The sequence below is a fragment of the Pipistrellus kuhlii genome, unplaced genomic scaffold (genome assembly GCF_014108245.1).
Source record: "Pipistrellus kuhlii isolate mPipKuh1 unplaced genomic scaffold, mPipKuh1.p scaffold_m20_p_2, whole genome shotgun sequence".
Lineage (NCBI taxonomy): Eukaryota > Metazoa > Chordata > Mammalia > Chiroptera > Vespertilionidae > Pipistrellus > Pipistrellus kuhlii.
The window spans coordinates 117,285,284-117,307,311 of NW_023425515.1; the positions used below are offsets into that span (position 1 = coordinate 117,285,284).

General features: G+C 37.5%; 1 protein-coding gene across 4 annotated transcripts in view; it reads left to right on the top strand.

Annotated features, from left to right (window-relative positions):
* The window catches only part of PHACTR1 (phosphatase and actin regulator 1), a 532,833-nt gene that overhangs the window by 51,378 nt on the left and 459,427 nt on the right, over positions 1–22,028 (top strand). For all 4 annotated transcript variants that reach the window (XM_036447917.2, XM_036447915.2, XM_036447916.2 and 1 more), the window contains exon 3: positions 11,863–12,009. In XM_036447917.2, coding sequence (XP_036303810.1) covers positions 11,863–12,009 — 147 coding nt within the window. The remainder of the gene's footprint in view (positions 1–11,862; positions 12,010–22,028) is intronic.

Below are 22,028 nucleotides of genomic sequence, written 5' to 3' on the forward strand. Positions count from 1 at the left end.
AAGTAAATGTTACACCCAAATTGTGATAGAAAACAGAACTGGCCTAAATGCCCAGGCATAAAACCGTCTCTTCAAGAAGCCACACCTTATGTATGGCTGCACAAGTTGTGGACTTCACAGGTCCATTAATTCTATTCACATAGACTATGATTTGAGTGATGTACTCCTAAAGTTGCCCAGCACAAAAACCTAAATTAGGCCAATAGGAACACTGCAGAACTGGAATACCAGGCAACAATGGTAAAAGCAAGGCAGTCATCCCCTCTCCTTTGTGGACCCCACAAAATTAATAAGATAGGGAAAGGAATTAATACCAAAAGTTGTAGAGTGGACAGCTCCTTTAATGACAAGTTTAAGCAAAGAGCACTATAATATACCAATAACAATTCCTCAGATTCTTGGTTCTCTAGCAAAGTATTCATATGTATAGGGAAGAAAAAACATCTCAGTGGCTCCGTACTAAATTTAGTTGTAGTATAAAGTCCAAAAGCTTTTTTGGAATGTTTTTCCTAAACATTTAAGATATGCAAGTCAGTACTGAAATCATATTGGTTTGATATTGTAGTAATATTCATCTTCATCATTTATATTTTGTATTTTCTACATGAATTATTTTGAATATATCACTGTAATCAGTGACATCATACTGGTGACATTAATTGTGAGGTATAAAGGTTCTTATATATTTTAATTCATGTTAGATATGCAAAATAATAACATGTGTCATTAATTGACCTGTTTAGCCAAAATTCTTAATCTGTCCTACTCTACTATACTAGAATCAATTTTTATCGAAAACTTAAAGACCCTTCGCATAAATGCAGAGAACCCTTCAGATCTATACTGTATTTAACCACAGCTTTTGGAGATGCCTGACAATTATAATTTTTCAGAATTTTTTGAAAAATCTCCTAAATAAAAGTTTTTTTTACTGGTACTTTTTAACTTTTAAGAATTTAAAACTTATAGAAAAGTGACAAATTCACTTATTTATAACATTTACCTCACTTGCTTATCATTTGCTATCTATTGTCTTTATCTTACTGTCTACCTATCTATCTACTAGTATATATATCTATATCTATTTATCTAGAGAGGATTGTAAAAGTGTTTATGTAGAGATAGAACAAGAAAGAGACAGAAAAGAACAAGAAAGAAATGGAGAGAGAGAATATACATGTGTGATTGTGTGTTTTGTTTTTTTATTTATTTTGGTGGTGTTTTTAAAATATGTCTTTATGTATTTTAGGGAGAGAGGAAGGAAAGGATGGAGAAAGAGAAGGTGGAGGGAGAGAGAGAGAGAAAGAGAAAGAGATTCATGTGAAAAATAAACATTGATTGGCTTCCTCCTGCACGCCTCCAACCAGGGATCAAGACTGCAATATACGCATGTACCCTGACCTGAACTGAACTGGCAACCGTTCAGTGCACAAGATAACACCCAACTAACTGAGCAACACCAGCCAGGATCAAGAGGGTTCTTTACAGCACTTTCCTCCTATAGGACAGGATCCAGTCTAGGGTCAGCTCAGGATCCTTCTAGGTCAGATGCCCTTTTCTTTCTTTTATCTGTAAATTTCCACAGCCTTAATTTGTCTTTTAGAACACTGACTTTTTTGTTTAAGAATACAGTTCCCGCTGAAACCTGTTTGGCTCAGTGGATAGAGCGTCGGCCTGCGGACTAAAAGGTCCCAGATTTGATTCCGGTCAAAGGCATGTACCTTGGTTGCGGGCACATCCCCAGTGGGAGGTGTGCAAGAGGCAGCTGATCGATGTTTCTAGCTTTCTATCCCTCTCTCTTCCTCTCTGTAAAAACTCAATAAATAATAAAAGAATAAAAATAAAAAAAGAATACAGTTCCCCTTCCTGGTTTAGGAATAGACCATTCCTACTTTAATATTGTGTGATTCCTCCCCCCTCTTAATTTAACTCAGATTATGCTGGAATACTCCAAAAGTGAACTTTAACATCATGAAAATATCCTTTTGATCAAAATATCCCCTAGAGTTGTCATCCATTATTGATTCTTGCTTGATTTTAACTATGATGTTTGCAAAATGATGATTTTGTAACTCCAGCATCCCTCTGCATTAACTGGCCTTTTCACTGTAAGCAAGAGCCTGCCCACCCCTTTCCTGTATTTACTTATTTACCCATTTATTATGTTTATCCATTTATTATTTATTACTAAAAAATACCTATTATTAATGGTTTATAATTTATCAGTGGGTTTAATTGCTTCTGTGCTCCAATGGTCCCCTATTTGGCCAATATTAGCCACTTTAAACTAACACCTGTGTTTTTGTAACATGCTCCCTTTTGGGGGAAATAAAGTGAATTTTTTTTCTGGCATATCAAGAAGCCTACTGTCATTGTTTTTTAATTTATTCATCATATACATATCTAATTTATTTATTTGTTATGATTAATGTAGCACAGAATAGTGAGAGCAGAATATTTAAAAGATCATGGTTATAAATGAGTTATGATAATAGCTTAAAAAATAAGGCTGAAACAGAAAAATCTTACAGAATTTTAGCATATTGAAACGTTGATATTCACAAAGATGACCCAATTTATTACAAAACTATAGGCCTGAAGCACAAAATTCATGCAAGAGTAGGCCTTCCTTCCTCTGGCTGCTGGCACGGACTTCCCTCTGGCACCCGGGACCCGGGCTTCCTTTCCTTTATCCAGAAGGACAGAAAGATCTCTGGTATAATTAGCATATTATGCTTTTATTATTATAAATTATTTAAATTAAATTTATTATAAATAATAGTATGGTAAATGTTTAGGTAATAATTTTTATTTTATTTGTGCATTTTAATAAGCTGGAAGGTTTATATTACTTTTTTAAAAGAGCTTGTGCTTTTATTTTTAAATTGATAATGATTGGTATCAAATAACTATGAGTTTTACAAACTATGATATTGTCAAGGACACATATATTTGCTTACAAAAATTATGTAACAGTTTTATTTATAAATGTTCATTTAATGGTAACTAGCAACTTTTTCATTAAAGTTAAGCATGATATAATTTTACTTTCCTTGATATATAACATATATAGATGATGTGAACAAACATAAAATGTAAAATGTTATGAACTTTTTTGAAAGTATTCATCTTTTCTAAAAGGTATAACTGCCACCCAGATCAAGATACAGAATTTTTGCTACATCCAAAATGGATCCTTTGTGCACCTTCCAAAACAATATCTTTCTAATCAAATTTCCATAATTGTATATTAGCTTTTCTCTTTCTTAAAGTTCAGATAAGTGGAATATATATCTGTCCATTCAATATATATTTCTTTAGGTCTGGCTTCTAAAGTTCAGCACTATGCCTATGAAAATATCCATGTTGTTGCTTGTAGTGATAGCTTCTTCCTTTGCATCTCAATGTAGAATGGCACTGTATGAAGATAGTACAATCATTTTGTATATGATGGTCATTTGGGTTGTTTCCTGTTTGGCCAATTATGAATAAATCTGCTATCAACATGCTCATCCTTGTCATAGGGTTTTGTATGTTACCTATGTTTATGTATACACTTGTATAGAAAGTTTTCCAGAGTAATTTTGCCAGTTTATATTTCTACCAGCAATGTATCAGAGCATCAGTTCCTCCACATCCTCATCAATCTTGGCATTGAGAGAGAAGATGGGGAAGAGAAAGAAAGAAAGAAGTATCCATCAGTTGCCTCTTGACAGGGAATTGAACTTGCAACCTTTTTGCTTTTTTGGTATCCAGGATAAAGCTCCAACAAACTTACCCACCCTGCCATGGGAAGCATCTTTCTTTATGCCTATTAAATAAACATTTGGATATCTACTTTTGTGAAGTGCCTATTCAAGTCTTTTGTCTATTAAAAAAACAAAACCTGTTTCTCTTTTCATTATTGTTTTAGTTCTCTCTATATATATTCTGGTTATAAATCCTTTATCTTACCTTATAATAGACAAACATGTAAATCAACCCTACCTCTGCTATGCAAATTAATCCAACAAAGATGGCAGTTAATTTGCATACACAGGTGCTGAGTGATGGGGGCTGGTGGGATGCTTGCAGTGTCACCATGGTGACAACACAGGCGTTCTGCCCCCACCCCAACCCCTTCCCCAGTCTCTGAGGGCCTCTGGGCAGCATGGGAAGGTGGGGCTGGAGCAGAAAGAAGAGGCTCCAGAGCCTGAGTAGAAAGGGACTGGGCCGGAATGGAAAGACAGTACCAGCAGCCAGGGAAAGAAAATCCCATTCTAGCACAAATCTTCGTGCATCAGCTTCTAGTCATTTATATTGTAAAATTGAAGATATCTTCTTCCAGTCTATTGCTTTCCCTTCTCACTCTCCTAATATATTTTTGTTGTTGTTGTTAATCTGCACCTTAGGATATTTTTCCCATTGAGTTTTAGAGAGAGTGAAAGGAAAGAGGAGAGACACACAGAGAGAAACATTAATGTGAGAACATCAATTGGTTGTCCCTCCCCCACAATGCCCCCTGACCAGGGCCAGGGATTGAACCTGCAACTGAGGCATGTGTCCTTGACTGGAATTTAACTCATGATCTTTTAGTCTGCGGGCTGATGCTCTAATCATTAATCAAACAGACTAGGACCTAATATCTGTTTTTAAGAGAGCATGTCATTTATTTTTACTAAGTTTTTAAATATATGAGCAGAAAGATGTTTGCAGTATTATTTTATTATCCTTTTAATGAATATAGGATCTATAGTCATTATTCCTGTTTGATTCCTGATATTGGTGATTTCTATCTTATTTATTTATTTTTAATTTATTGATTTGAAAAGGGGGGGCAGAAGGGAGAGAGAGAGAGAGACAGAGAGAAAGAGAGATCAATTTGTTGTTCCACTTGTTTTTTTGTTGTTGTTTTTATTTTATTTTATTGATTTTTTTACAGAGAGGAAGGGAGAGGGATAGAGAGCTAGAAACATCAATGAGAAAGAAACATCAACCAGCCGCCTCTTGCACACCCCCTACTGGGGATGTGCCCACAACCAATGTACATGCCCTTGACCAGAATCGAACCTGGGACCTTTCAGTCCGCAGACCGACGCTCTGACCACTGAGCCAAACCGGTTTCAACTGTTCCACTTGTTTTTGCATTAATTGATTGCTTCCTCTATTTGTCCTGACTGGAAATGTAACTTGCAATTTTTCATATCTAGAATATGCTCTAGTCAACTGATCTAACGGCCAGGGCCTCTTGTCTATTTTTATCTATGACAATATTGCTAAAAGTTAATAAATTTTATTGATTTTTTAAGGATGAATTTTTTGTTTTATTTTTCTATTGTCTGCATGTTTTTAATTTGACATGTGATTTCTATTAGTTTCATCCCTCTATTTGCTTTAAATTTATTTTTTTTATTTTCCTCCTAAGTTCCTGAGATAGGAATTTAAATAATACGGTAAATGCAAGGTATTTTCTTTTCTCTAATATAAACATTTAATACTATAAATTTGCTATCAGCACTGTTTTAACTGTATCTCACATATTTTATTATGTTGCATTTTTAATTGTCTTGTGATGAACAGAAGTTCTTTATTTTAATGGCATAAACATGCCTATTTATTATCTTATGATTAGAGCTTTCCCTGTCCGATTTAAAACAAAGTCATAAACTATTCTTTCTTGAAAGAAAATTCTACTAGAAACCTTGTTGTTTACTATTTATTTATTTATTTATTTATTTAAAATATATTTTATTGATTTTGTACAGAGAGGAAGGGAGAGAGATAGAAAGCTAGAAACATCGATGAGAGAGAGTCATCAATCAGCTGCCTCTTACACACCCCCTACTGGGGATATGCCCGCAACCAAGGTACATGCCCTTGACCAGAATCGAACCCGGGTCCCTTCAGTCCCCAAGCCAACGCTCTATCCATTGAGCCAAACCGGTCTTGGCTGTTGTTTACTTTTTAAATTTACTTTTTAAATGAATCATTTGGAATTGAAGTTTATGTACGGTGTGAGACAGAGATTAAGTTTATTTTATTCCACCATATGGATATTTAAGTGATCAAGCATTGTTTATTGAAAAGTCCTTCTTTCCCTATAATACTGTAGTGGGATTCTTGCCATAATTAAGTTACTGATTATACAGTATATGAGATTATTTTTGGATTCTCTATTCTTTTCCATTGGTATATTTAGCTTACTTTGTTTTTGAATTCTATACTTTTATAAAACTTTATATGTTCTACTATAAATCTTCCAGCTATTTTCTTATTTATCAAGATTGTCCTGGCTAGCCTTGTTTCTTTGAATTTCCATATGCATTTTAGAATCAGGTTGTCAAATTAAAAAAAAAACAACAAACACAACATGAGATTTTGATTGAAATTTCACTGAATTTATAGATCATTTTGAAGAGATTGAATACTTTACAATAGCATGTATTTTAATCCATGAACATAAGCTTATGCTCATCCATTCCTCTTTTATTTAGGTCTTCTTAATTTCTTTCAGGAATGTTTTACAGTTTTTCATATAAAAGTGTTTTTCGTCTTTTGTTAGATTTATTTATATATTTTTATTTTTCTGCTATTCCAAATGATACTTTTCTAATTATATTTCATAACTTTGATAGTGTATAGGAACAAAACTGATATTTTACATTGCTATTGTATCCAGTAATGTAAAATTCATTCATTTCAAAGAATCTGGATTCTTATGAATTCTGTATGTACAGAGTCATAATATCACAATTTTTTTTGTGGTATTTGTTTGTTTGTAATCACAATTTTTTTCTTATTTTTCAATACTTATATCTTTTTAAATATATCTTATTGATTTTTTACAGAGAGGAAGAGAGAGGGATAGAGAGTTAGAAACATCGATGAGAGAGAATAATCGACCAGCTGCCTCTTGCACACCCCCCACTGGGGATGTGCCCACAACAAGGTACATGCCCTTGACCGGAATCGAACCAGGGACCTTTCAGTCCGCAGGCCAGCGCTCTATCCACTGAGCCAAACTGATTTCTGCTCAACACTTATATCTTTTTTAATTTCTTTCACTTATCTTATTGACTTGACCAAGATCTCCAGTATAATGATGAACATCAGTGTTAAGAATAAACATAATTAGGAGCCTTTTGAAAATCGAGGTACCAAGGTAACATCCCCTCAAAATTCAATAAGTCCATGTTGGGAGCCTGGAAAATCTACATTTTAACCCATATTTCAAGTGATATTGATACATGGATGCTCTAGAACTCACTTTGAATAATATTTTAAAGAATACACTTCACTCATCCAAATAAAGATTTTTCTTGACTACAATGGAATAGTGCAGTCTTCCTCCTGCTTCTCCTTCCCATCTCCACCCTCTTCTATGCCAGTGGTGGATGTATAACATGTTATTTGTTGAGCACTCTATTATGCTGCTTCTCTTTCTCTGGGATATAGCTGTGGTTATAACTTGCATGTAAGGGTCTTCAGTGTTAAGAAGTTGATTAGCTTTATAAAAGAAAAGAATAAAAGAGCCCCTGAGTCAGCAAGCATATTAAAAAAAGAAGCAATCTTTAAAATGAAAAACAAACAAACAAATAAAACAAATATCCACTATATTTAGAAGTTATTGTGGTCACAATTGAATTCAGTTCTTTCTATATACATACCCATATCCACACATGTATACACACAAATAATTATATTTGTGTTGCCTCAAAATATAAATGGTATGAGAAAAAAATAGATTCTAAAGGATGTATCATTACCTAAAATAGACAAATAATATAAAATTACTTAAAAGAAATATGGATACCATGTAGTTTCCTGAATATTATTAGGTGAAATCAAAGGAACAGTGTATTTTGTTAGATTAAGAGAGAATATATGTATAGACACTGATAGAAAGAGTAGAGTTAGAAGAATACCTGTAAATATTCCTGGAGTAGTAAGACTTAGATCTTTGCATCTTTATATGTTTTTATTGATTTTTTTAGAGAGAGAGGGAGAGGGATAGAGAGATAGAAACATCAATGAGAGAGTAGCATTACTGATCCACTGCACGCCCCCTACTGGGGATCGAGCCTATAATCCAGGCATTTACCCTGGCTAGGAATGGAATGGGTGACCTCTTGGTTTCTGGATCAATGCTCAACCACTGAGCAACACTGACTGGGATGACCCTTAAAGTTTTATAGCTAAGGTGACTGACCCTTAAAGTTTTATAGCTAAGGTGGCTGAGACCCATCCTGGTAGAGTGAGCAGGTTGTCTGATGTTAATTGACAGTGGTGGTAGTAATGGGGACAGCACCCACCATCCCTGATTTCCATCTCAGACTCTTCCCTAATGTCACTCAGTCCAATACTTTTATGATACAAGATTATGTATATGACAGGAATCCCAGGAATAAAGAATGTGGAAACATTGGGACAAGCCCATAAAAGTAAATACTTCATATAGAGGGAAATAAATTAAATGGGACTGACTTTGGAAAGGAATTATTAGAACTAAGAGAGATGTGACAAAAGAGAGGCAAAGTGAAAAAAGAACTGGAAAAATTAAATGAGACAAAGGTGACAGTAAAGTAGGAAAACCAAAAAATGGAAAATTAGAGTCAAAACTGAAAATAGAGATAAAATAATAAAAGAACATGAAGATAGATTAGTATTTTATGTTATTTTTGTAAAAAGCATATTTATCTATAATTATATTAATAATAAAATAGCTCATAATGAAATAATATAAACGTGTATTTAAATTTCTCTAATAAAGGCCAACCTAATGTGGAAGTGATAATATTAACTTTCTAGTCCTCTAAAACGTTGAACAAATAAGAAATAGAAATTCAAAGATGTACCTCTCTGAATTAAGAATCATTAATATGTAAAATCAAAGAAACACTGGGAAAGCTAGTCTAGGGATTCCTTCAAATGACTTTATTTATTGATTTTAGAGACATGGCTGATGAGTGAACAGACAAGGAGGTGAGGAATCCCAAACATTTTAAACAATCAAATAGCACTGCATTAATTCAAAGAAAGGGATAGTTTATACAATATTCAGAATTGTTTGCATTTATTTCTTTACTCTTGCACCTCCTTATCAGCCTGAGCATAAATGTTACAATCATAATATTGGTTTGCAGCCTGATTAGTCATGGTTCATTTGATGCACCAAATGCCCTCTTGTGCCTCCTGGGACAGGAGGCATCCATTTTTAATCTATGTTTTACAAAGATAAATGGGACATAATAATGAGGCAAGTGTCACAGAAAAGTGAACTTAAAATATGGCTAATAAGCCAAATATAGATACTTAGCAGGTTAAAGACACAAGATTTGAAATGAAACAGACATGGATTTGGCCCCCACTTCAGCTACTCTTTAGTTAATAACCCTCATTCAGTCCTTTTGTCTTTTCTCTGGTTTCTTTTTCCCCTCTCCTCTCTTCTTTTATTCAAAAACTAGAGGTCCAGTGCATGAAATTCGTGCATGGATGTGTTTCCTAGGCCTGGCTGGTAATTGAAGCACAAGCTTCTGGAGTGGAAGGGCAGGTCCCAGCTGACCTCTGGGCCCTGGGAAGCACCTGCCCCCCCTCCCCCCCACACTCACACCTGCCTTGGCCTGGTGCTGTCCACTCACCTGCTCCACCATCCTGCAACTGTCCCCATCTTATTGGGGCCTATCAGGGCCAGCAGTGCCTCCACTGTCACTGGCTGCCAGTGCTGTGTCATGGAAGCCCACCATGTTTCGTGCCACCCCCTGGTGGTCAGCGCACATCATAGCAAAAGGCCAAACTCCTGATAGATCTCCAGGTCAAATGACTGCCCAAGGGGACAATTTGCATATTATACTTTTATTGTGTAGGGTATCTATTGACTAATTACTATGTAGTGGGTTCATGCCATAAACTAATGAGTCATTTATCTTATGTTCCTGAGGGAGAACATGGAAAGTTTGTAGGAAAGAAATTGGTGTTGTAAAAACAAGCAAAGGTACAAATGCATAAACAAGCCAGATGTTAGGACAATTCCAAGAACACTGGAGGCAAAAAGTAGATAAATTTGGAAAGACAGGTTGAAATCAGATTGTGAAGGACCTCAAATGCTAAGACATGTAATTTTAAACCAACATATAGAGAATTGGCTGACAATTAGAAATCAAGTTGTTAGAGAGTTAGTCTGGTACAGAGGGACAAAGGAGATTATTTCAAAAAGTATAGATTACTACATACTTTAAAGATGCCAAGAAAGAAATGGATTTAATTGTTAGGAGAATGTTAGTGACCTTTAAAATAACTATGACTGGGAGTGGGGATAGAAACCAATTATAAAGACGAAAGGAGGGAATTGAGAGAGAAAATAATGGAGTCCATGGGGCCAAGAGTCCCACAGGAAAGTTAAACAGAATGGGAAGGAAAGAGTATGGTAGAGACTGAGAAACAGTAAGGACAGGGGCAGATATGTTTTTTCTAAGATATAGAGTTACTACCTATGTGTGAAATAAGAGACCAAAGAAGAGGGACTGAAGATCCTAGGGTGCAAGAGTACAAGATGCGTGTTAGAATGGACAGATGAAGGGGAGAGGGAAGTCTTGCAGAGTCAGAGCAGCACTTCCTTCTCTGACACCAGTGTTAGGCATGACCTGACACTGAGATGTCCTCTGTAGCAGGGAGAGAATCAAGGTGACATATATCCATGTACCCCAGGTGGCTCTTATTAGAAAGAACATCAGGCCACAAAAAGGCCAAGAGACTGAAGCCGCAGAAAGTCAGATATAAAAGAGTTAAGCCCATCAATAGCTTCATAGGAGCATCAAACCATTATGATTCATACTCCAGAAACCTTTCCAGGTTTTTGTGCTGGCAACATGTGAAAGTAGCAGTGCACACATTCAAAGGAATGTAAAGTGCCCTTGATCTTCCCCTCACCTTCACAAATAATGGTATGGGGTTATAGAGACCAAGGACTATTATCTGTGCCTAAGTCACCAAATAAAGAGAAAGTTGAAGGTTAAATGAACAGATATTTATGTAAAGATAAACACATTATAGAAAGTCATGGTTATAAAAAAAAAAGAGCCACTCAGTTCTGTTTGGATATGCCTATTCCACATTCAAAACATCAACTCTAGAAACTTTCCTGCCAAACTGCTCTTAAAGTTGTACATACTTTTCCTTTCTTTCCATCTCCAGGGTTCAAGGGAGTATCTAAGAATTTCCTGATCTGGCTTCATCTCTATTTGTGCTCTGGGTTGGGAAAGAGGAAGCAGAGGGGTACCCTGGGTGCAGTGCTCTCCTCTATGATCAATTGGGCCTGGACTTACACCCGAGTAGTAAGAATGCCTTGCAGGGAAAGCTGAGGCAGGTACCTCTGGCTGGAGACTCCTGTGGGTTAAGGAGACCCTGGTGTGCACTTGAAGAGCAGAGTAAGTGCATTTGGCGGGAGAGGGCATGGTGCTGACTGAGCATCTCTGCTTTGGAGTCTTCTCTTTTGCATCAGCCTGTCTGTGCCAAGAGCTGGGAATTGGCTGCGGGCAGGAGGCAGGGTGTCAGTCCCCAGCACTTGCCCGCTGGTCCAGTCTGGGAGAAGAGTTAGGGGGAGCCCTGGGCGCCAGCCAGAGGCAGCCTGCCTGATCTCTGCTCCAGTCCACAAATCCTTAACGGATTTTCTTTCTCTCCCTTCACCCTTTTCTTTCCTTTGCTCTCTTTCTCTCTCTCTCCTTCTTTCTTCCTTTCCCCCTCTTTTCCCCCTTTCCTCCCCATCCCCTTTCCCTTCCTCTCCCATCCCCCTCTCCCCTCCCCCTCTCTTGGTGTGAGCCTCTTCCTCTCCCCTCCTCCCCTTTCCGCCTCTTTTCCTCCCTCTTCTCCTCTCCCTCTCCCTCTCAGCTCGCCGGGCGACCCTGCTCCTGCCTCCCACCTTAATGGCGGCATCTTCGGAGGATGACATAGACAGGCGGCCCATCAGGAGAGTCCGCTCCAAGAGTGACACGCCGTACCTCGCGGAGGCCAGGATTTCCTTCAACCTGGGGGCAGGTAAGGATGACCCTCCAGTCGGCTCTCTCCCCTCCAAGCTCCCCTCTCTACCTTCCTCCCTGCTGGCTGGCTCAGCCTTCTGCCCTCCTGGGTGTCCGCTCCTGGCGATGCCCTCCCTCCAGTCCCCTTTCTGCCCAGCCCAGCCCAGCAGCGGCTCTCTCACTCCCTCTCTTTGTGTAGCTGGTGTTGGAGTGAGGAGGGTGTGTGTGGGGGTGTGCGCGCGCGCGTGCGCTGCGGAGGTGGGAAGGGTATTGCCTGCGTGGAGCCCTACATTCGCCTAGGAGTCACCCGAGGGGTTCCCCTCTCCGTGAGGAGTGTTGTCACTGATAACAATGACCGTAGTTATCACCTAGAGCTGGGTCAGGATGCCAGTGCTCTGCTGGTGAGGTTTGCTGGCAGGGCTACTACAGGGTGGGTGGAACTTGCTGGTGACATTCAGACTCCGGTGATTTTGCCTGGTTGGTACCACTGCTGTGGTGTTGGAGTGGGGACAGAGGGTACAGTTGACAGCTAGGAGCAGGACTTGTTCCTTGCACCAGGTAGTTGGCAAGCTAACCATTGTGATCATCATTATACTATCATGGTCTGTAGGGCACACGTTAGGTGATTTGATGGTGTCATTGGAATGGGGCCCAAAGTGACTCAGATGGAATTGAGTGAAAAGGGTAATTGAGGTAGAAGAAGGAGGGAAGGCAAGAAGGAAGGGAAGGAAAAAAAAATAAAGCAATAGAGAGGACTAAGGGATTCAGAGTCAAGTTGCTTCAGTTGAGAAGCACCCAGTGTTTGCTGACCCCGCTGCTGCTACTGCTACAGATTCACAGGCAGGCACGCCCCTCTCGGCCCCTTTACTAGCGTATGGTCACTGTCACTGGGAAGTTGTTCTCCACCAACTCCAGAACGCTGCCTTTTCTGAATGACTGCTGAGCCTCCACTCTAGCTGTGCCACTTCCCTTCTAGAGTCCCTTAGTATTCCAGGAACTCCATGCAAAAAGGAGGGCATTTCCCCGAAGACCCTCCTTCAAAGTAGGTTTTGAAACCAGATGATACATACCTTTTATCTAGGAAACTAAACCCTTTAAAATGGAACTGAATCAAAGTGTGTGTGTGTGTGTGTGTGTGTGTGTGTGTGTGTGCGCGCGCGCACGTGCACACACTGTTGTACAGAAGAGGACTTCAACTTATGAGTATTTTACACACTATCAGGAAGTTTGGGACAAAAAAAAAAGAAAGAAAGAAAAAGAACTCTGCATAGAGAAACAAGATGTGTTCGCTCAGCAACCATATCTTTATGACTGGAAGGATGGTAACTGGAAGTGCCAAAGTAGACAAGTTATTTAAAAGTGTAATTTTCCTGTCTTGGTTTTGGTTTTCTAATGAAATGTTTCCTTGTTGCTCCTGAGATGTGTGCCTCTGGACTGGGGCTGGGGGAAAAGGACTTTATTGGGGGAAGCTTTGGCAGTTTTTGTGGTTTGCTGTTCAGCCTAAGGTCTCACTGTGGAACTGTTAATCCTCTAGTTGTATGTTCCAGATTAAGGATAAGGTTGTGATGGGTCTTGAAAAGGACTGACTGAGAAGAGCTTCCTTCAAGGCCAAGATTATTTTCCCACCCAGTGATATTAGGACTTATTCTGTTAACTCCTTTACTATCACACTCTGGTATATCACCTTAGTGTCTTTGGCTACCACTGACTTACTGAAACCATTTTGCCACTAGATTAAATGCAGTGACTTGCAATCTTTTATCCTGGTTAAATTTCTCTGGTGACCAATTAAAAGAATGGATTTTTCTTAAAGGCTGTGTTTCCCTTTGGCCTGAAGAAAAAGAAAAAAGCCAAATAAGCTCCCAGTCTTTTTCATATGTCCCTTAGAATACCTCTAAAAGCAAAGTGTCCAGGACACCAGCGAAAGAGAAATCCATTACAGAGCATGGTAGGGTTGTCAAGGAGGGAGGGCAGTCCCTGATGGATCTTACTTAGTTTAAGGGAGCTGTCCTTCTTTGGTGGTGCTGAAGATGACTTCCTGACAGAGTTTATTGTAAGCTTCACAGTGGTGCTCAGTCTCTATGATGGAATCCCCCTGAAAATGTGAAAGATCTGGCACCTAAAACTTTCCTATCCCTGCCCACTTAACGTTTGCCGTTTGTTTACTATGCCTCACGCCTACTACCCCACTGTTCAAATCAAGCGGTTTTGCTCTAATTTTGTACTGGCTGCTCACTCCTGGGGCTTTATTTTCCAGCTGCTTTCTGTGGTTTTCCTGACATAGTAAGCTCCACTTGCAGATGTGCCTGTCCCTGATGTTTAAAGTAATTGTAACCCCTGGCTTAAAAGCAAACAGCTTTGTTTATCTTCTTCAGCAGCAAGTTGTAATTAAGCTATTAGTGTCCTTATCAGTGTTGCTGAGCAGAGGAGCCTGCACACTTGGGATAAACTACATAATTTGGGCATAGAGAGAACTTGTCTGTCTCTGAATACAATTTATATACAATTAAACAGGGAAGCTTTCATCTGCCCTTTCTTCCCACTTCCCTCCTGCTTCTCAGTCACATTGTTTATTCTTTCCAGAGAAATTCTTTATTGATTTAAACTACGTATGTTTAATATTTGCTTTCTAACACCCACTCAATATATATGCATTCATGTTTAATGTTTTATTGATTTAATAATGCTTCAAGGAAATAATATATATGTACTCATTTTACTTGGATATCATGAAATTGTTTGGATCATTTTGAATATTCCTCAACTTTACATTGTCCCTTATGATACTTAGTACTGTCATTTCAGAAATAACTCCACAGCTTGAGTGAAGGATACACTCATTCACCTACAGTCCCAAGTCAGTCAAAGAATAGCACCTAAATGTGGATCTTTCCTAACTTTATGAAGATGTTAATTTAAAGTTCAGCTTAAATTGAGACAGTGGAGAACAATAATTTTCTGATTCGTGACTTTTATTTTTCTAAGAGCTCCAATGCAAATATTAGTAGATGATTGTCGGCTGAAGATAGTACACAATCTATTAAAAAAAAATAAGACCAGTGTATTTGCTAAAAGTTACCCAGACACATCAGACTTCATTTAAAACATTGGAACAGTTGAATTTGAGAATTTCAGATGTGTTAAAAGGACATTTTGTAACAGAAGAGTGTGTTCACACTATTAGTAGCAAGTATTTCTAATTGTGTTCTCACTTACTAATGAACATCACTGACATTTCGCTTGAAAGAGCTTACCCTGCCTTATGAGGTCATTCTTTCACTACATTAAAGAGAATGCAACGAAGAGTTACAGCTCATCTGGCAGATACTTTCTATGGGCTAGGGTATTCTATTTTTCTTTATACTGACAGTATATAGAAGAGCATTCCATACACAGAAGGTTCTGAAATGGAAAAGTTCTCCATAATTACACACCACACTGGATAACATTGTTCTGGTAAATAGAGGATTTAAGCACATCTAACATTTCTTAAAGGGATGTCAGAAGAAGGAAGGCTAATCATCCTGATGATTTAGGATTAAAACACAAACCAATATTAGTCACTTTCGAGAAAAGTAAATTCTCTTCTAGTCATCAGGAAGTTTAACCTTTGTTGACATTTCAGAATTGCTTTGTATGCTCAATGCTGGCATACGCATCCTTCTTGGAAGGCTGAGGTTTGTGTTTGTTCCTGATGTCACTCAAGAATAGCTGTTTCTATCTTCTACTGATTTCTCCCTTCCTTTTGGGCTCACAGAATTATGGCAGTGAAAATTGACTTACTCTTGCTACCTGTAAGAACGGATGGGTCAGCCAGATTAAATGATAAACTTGGTCTCAGGAGATCTCTTTCTACTTTTCCTGAGGACAAAGACCTTTATTTGTTAGCTAAACTATGAAGGTCCGTAATATTGAGAAGTGAGAGCTTACAATGTGCTCTCATTATTTAGCAATGAGCGCCGTTCCTGGGCAAAACGGTGAATATCGTCATGGTAAACCAAGATAGTTTCACCAATCTAAGGGTCTTGGTAAGCATTCTCCTTCATTCCTTCACTGAAGAATGCCAATGTATTCATCACAATACTTTGTTTATTTTTGGTACTGATTTCAAACGGAAAGGTAATTGACTATATGGATCTGGCTTTTATTTTGTTGGCCAAAGTTCTTCTTTTAAGTATTGCTTTCACATTAAATAGCCATAATAATCCAAGTAGCTGACCACATAGATGACCAGAGTCCCTATTACTAGGCTTTCTGAGGCTCTGGTTTCCTTTTGCACCATTGTTAAAGTTAGATACACTGATAATCTCAATATGTCATGTACTGAGGTGACACTAATGAAGACCACTTCAGATAACATAACTAATATTAACAATGTAGAGGAAAGCAAGTAATTATCACTGAAGAAATATAATTTGTTTGCTTCAAATATATAACCATAAATATATAACATATATACCATGTTCAGGAGACAAACACAAAATCTGTGTTGAGTAGTTAAATTTAGGAAATTTTGCCTGGGGATAATTAATTTTTAAAAATCTAAGTACTGTATTTAACATTTTCTTATGATGAAAAGAGAAATTACTCGTTTGTTCTATCCTTTGTGTTAATATTATTTAATTTCATGGAAAACAGTGGAGTTGTGTTTTGTTTTGTTTTTAAATATATTTCTTTATTGATTTCAGAGAGGAAGGGAGAAGGAGAGAGAGATAGAAACATCAAGTGAGAGAGAATCATTGATTGGCTGCCTCCTGCACACCCCCCATTGAGCATTGAGCCAACAACCCAGGCATGTGGCCTTGGCTAGTATCAAACCTGGAACCCTTCAGTCCCGGGCTGACATACTATCCACTGAGCCAACCCAGCTAGGGCATGGAGTTGTGTTTTAAATAGAAAATGTGAAGCAAGAATCAGAAGAACTTTATTTTAATGCATCTCTTCCACTAAGAGAGAGTGGACAGGTCACTTAACCTTTTTGGGTTTGATTTTCTCAGCCCTAAGAGGAGGGATTTGGAATTTAAAATCTCTAAAACTCTATCCAATAAAAAGCTACAATGTACCCCTTTTCAACTGGCAGATAGAATAATCCTAACTTCTAGGCACTGACTGTTAAATTTAGCCATGAACCACAAAGAACTTTTTTCTTTTTCTTTATAGGCATAGAAACTGACAGGAGTGAATAAGCTATTGGTCAGGACAAGTGTAGCAAGTGCATATTAATACATTTTTATAATACAATTTAATACTAGGCAAAATATTTAAAATTATTTAGGGAGTTACTCTTTTAGATAAATTGCAACTTCAACTCATGATCATTATTTATTGTACAAGTACAAGAGTTAAAATTAAAGTGGGAAGAGGAGATAACTTGTAGTGCTGACTATTTTTATCCTTGACTTAATAAAGTGGGGACATATATTATAGCCAGTGTGTTATGTTACACAAACAAAATGGGCCTGAAGAAATTTTCAATAGATATAACATTTTCCTCACTGTGTGATATAAGAAGAACTCAAGCACTTTTGTGGGTGTTTTTTTCATTACACTCCCCATCCACTTTGATAGGTGATAAAATTGATATGACTTCAGGAGGCGGGGGGGGGGGGGGGAGGATAGTGAGCCATTTTGATATTTTAATTGCTTTAACTTACAAGCCTTTTTCATCTAATAAAGGAAAGTTAAATAAAAAGACAAGATCAATTTTATTGCCCTATTGAATGATGGTGGATTTGCCTGATTTTTTAAACAGGTTATTGAAGGACAACAAGAATAATCTTATTTTGATAGAAGTAATTTCACATTTATGAAGGCAAGTGTTGTGTAAATATCTGTAGGTTTTTCTATTGATCTTGTTGCCACATTTGTATGCTCTAAACTAACAATTCAGCAGCATAATCTTTGAATATTAAATATTTGTGCTAAAATGATAGAATGAAGATTCGATACACATTTGGTTTTGAAACTATATTGAATTTATTAATATGAAAAAATTTACCTTTTATAGACATAGAGAGCCTATTTTTTCTGGATTTCTACCAATTGAAGAACAAATGTGTTTAATATTCAATCACAAAACAAAAGTATAAGAAGAGCTTTTTTTTTATGCTTAAATTTATTTTTATCCCATTTGTACCTTTTTTTTTTGGGGGGGGGTGGAGGAAGGTGAGAAGAAATAATAATATAATAATGTTCATCCACACAACAAATATTAAAAATTAAATATGTATTAGACCATATTTTAGACACTTGGATACATTGGTGATAAAAACAAACAACTTCTTATTCTCATAAATTTTAACTTCTAAAAGAGTGTTATAGATAATAAACAATGTAATATTTAAATACATTGTATACTATTTTAAGTTAAGTATTAAGGCCAAAACAAAGAAAACTAAGAGTATAAGGTATATGGAGGCAATGAAAGAGGTGGATTGCAGGATAGGCAATATTGAGAAGAGGGAATTTGAACAAAGTTCCTCAGAATAAGTGAGAGAGTAAGCCATGCCAATATGGGGTGCAGGACAAGATGGGAAAGAGCTGAGGGAAAGCAAGTATAAAGGCCCTAAATCAAGAGTGTTCTCAGTATGTCCAAGACCTGTGAAGGAACCCAGTGAAGCTGGAGAGCAGTGAGTGAAAGGGAGGTGGCAGTTTGTTTTGAAGGACAAATAATTTATCAAATACAAAAACATAAAATAATGCTTGTCACATAATTTATAACCATTACACAACTGGAGAATGTGCTCCATTGTATTTCTGTGTTCTACTTCAAGGGTGTTATATTCTTCCAAGATTATACAAAAACAAACAAACAAAAAAGCTTCCTTCTAGTTACCACATCTTACAAGACCAAATGAGGAACAAATTGGGGAAACTATTACATAAAAACTTAATTTTCTTAAATTTTACCCCCATTCAATCCCTCTTGCTTATGCTACAGGATAAATATGTTCAGCCCAAAATTAGAAAGTCATTCTCAGACTCTAAAAGTTAAAGAAATCTACATTAAAAATAGTTGACCCTCTGCCTAGACTTCAATAGATCAACTCTGAAACCCCTTTCACAAACGGCCGTGTGGAAAGGCCACATGGAGAAGAATAACTGGCTGGTCTTTCCAGCAGTCCTCTGAACTTGGAGGAGGTGTTATGAACAAAGGGAGTAAAAAGAAGAGTAGAGAAAGAGCTATAGGGAGAAACAGAGAGGGAGGCAAAAAAGGAAGGAGAAAGAGGACACACAACTTTCATTTGAGAAACCATCTGTGTAGCTCAGAAAATCACATAAATCTGAATCTGATACTTATGAGCTGCATCATCTCAGAATCTTTGAAACTTGTAGCATGCAGATAACGACACTGGTTTTCACTGTTACTTCAAGGAGCAAATGTGAACAAGCCTTGCCAACAGCCAAGTGCTATACAAAGACAAGAAAAAAAACAGATGTGGTCTAATAAATCGGACAGCTTTAAATGTCTACCTTTGGCCAAGCCAGAGTGACTCTAGCTCTGGCCCAGCCAGAGTGGCTCAGTTGCTTGAGCATTGACTTGTGTACCAAAAGGTTGTAGGTTCGATTCCCATCAGGGTATGTATGGAAGGCAACCAATCAACGTTTCTTTTTCACATCAATGTTGTTTGTTCTCTCTCTCTCTCTCTTGATCCCCTCTATCTCTCCCTCCCTCTCTCTTTCTAAACATATACTCAGGTAGGGATTATAAAAAAAGAAATGCCTAGCTCGGACACAAAACACAAGAATAAAAATGTGAAAAATACACTACTTCTACCTAAAATGTTGTTTTTGCCATGGTCAAAAATTTAACACAGCCTAATAGTCCAGAAAAACTAAATATAGCATCTACCAATTGATAAATGTAAGCTATATTTATGCCTCCACCGTCAACTCTCATCACTATGAAATGGGTTACTTTAGGATGTTATCATCCATTCATAAGAGACAAAGGGTTTGAATTTTTATGAGTGTTTGAGTATTTCAGAAATTTTTAACTTCTTAGTGCAGTCCAAACCTCACCTCACTTCAACTTTTCACGTGATAACAGTGCCCGAGACGGTACCTGTCATTTTGAAGCTAAAAGTAACTGTACTGCAGACTGGAATTACTGGCCAATGCCTTGTGGTTTGGCCTTAGACAGAGCCAATAAACCAGATGCATCCTTTTTTTTTTTCTTTACAGTCTCCTCCCCCCACTCTCTTATGCCAACTGAATGCCTGACTTTTTTTCTTTTCTTTTTTCTTTTTTCTTTATCTTTTTTTTTTCTTTTTTCTTTTTTTTCTTTTAAGGAAACACAATTTGAGGTTTCAGGCAAAACCTTCATTTGTAAGAGAAAGAGTGGCCTAAATGCCCCCTGGGAATCTGCGAAAGTCTAGGATTGTTCATTCCCTCCCACTAACACCATAGCATTACACAGTTTGTACAGCTGTGGAGTCAGTTGCCCTGTGCTCACTCCAGACTTCACACCATGCTGGCTTCCAGCAACATCCTGGCCATAACTGCTCATGACTGACTATAATCAGCTAAGATGCAACGATTTCAATGAAAAAGTGCCTTATACCAGCACATCTGGCATATTACTCAGAGCAACCTTACATATAAAAAACCTTCTCAGTTCTAGCAATACCTTTTTGTTGTTGTTCTTAATCCTCACCTGAGGTTATTTTTTCCATTGATCCCCTTTTTTTTGTTTTTTTGTTTATTTTTAGAGAGAGTAAGAATTGAAGGGAGAGGTAGAGGCCAAGAAAGGAGTGGGGGGAAAAAACCATTGATATGAAAGAGACACATTGATTGGTTGCCTCCCCGCCACCCCACTCCACACACCCTTCCTTCTTCTCCCCCCCTCCCCCCTTGCAGGGCCAGTAATCAAGCCTGGAACAGAGGTGCATGCCTTTGGGAATCAAACTGTAATTCTTTAGTCTACAGGCTGATGCTCTAACCACTGAGAAACTGGCTAGGGCCAGAAGCACTTTCTTCATGTTCAATATGAAATAGAAAAGGCAGAAACAATTATTGGGTTTTTACTTTATTTCAGTCTTCAACTTTTACAGTTTGGCAGCTCCTTCTAAACTAGGGATTTTATTCACATAAATGCAAATATTGTTAGCCAACACTTAGGTCTGGAGTCCATGATTGGTAATGCAGACCACATGGAATGTTGATTAATCACAGGTTCTTCATTGTACACAACTTATACTACATGATTTTCATGAGGGTATTTTATTGCATTTTGATGTAAAGGGATATTTAATTTAACAGACTGGAAGCAAATTAAGTGCTTGATACCTTGTTATAATTTTACAAAAGTTCACAATGACTAAATCTTTATTCAAGCTGTAAAATACCTAAGGTAGTTTTCCTTTATCCGCTCATGTATCGATAAGAAGTGCATTTTAAATAGGCAGGAATAAATCGTTAGTGTGGTTTCTGACACTTTAACCAAAGGTGTATACATCATGTATCATTCAACTCTCATCACAAAAATCCTCCCGTTTTATGAAGCAAACAGACAGCATGGCCAGTGGTCACTGTAAATGATGCTTGGTTTGCTATTTTGTTGACTTAAAAATTCTTTGTTTCTCTAGGTTCATTCATATGTTTGCATGTACTTGTTCAGGTCATATTCTTTTAGGTGACTTAAGGACACTCTATTTCTGGAGATAAATGTTTTGCTCTTATTTTTCTTGTGTTACCACTTGTCTTATAGATGGCAACCACATTAATGGGAATGTGTGTTAAGCATAAGACATCTAGGACCATCCATAACAATAATACCATGTCAACCCAAAGTAAGCTCAAATCAGCTTTAAACTCACTTCATTGGCCTCTTGGTTACAGCTCATATAATATGGTCGGTATGAACAATTTCAGCTGTAAAGTTACCTCATAAAGAAATATATCACTAAAGAGTCATCACAAAGATCCAATTATAGGAACAAGTCCACAGAGTTATAGCTATTAGGATTTGTGTTCTATCTCCTCCTCGGTTCTACTTATTAAAGACACTGAAGTGGAAATAGTGAAGTGGGAAGAAAA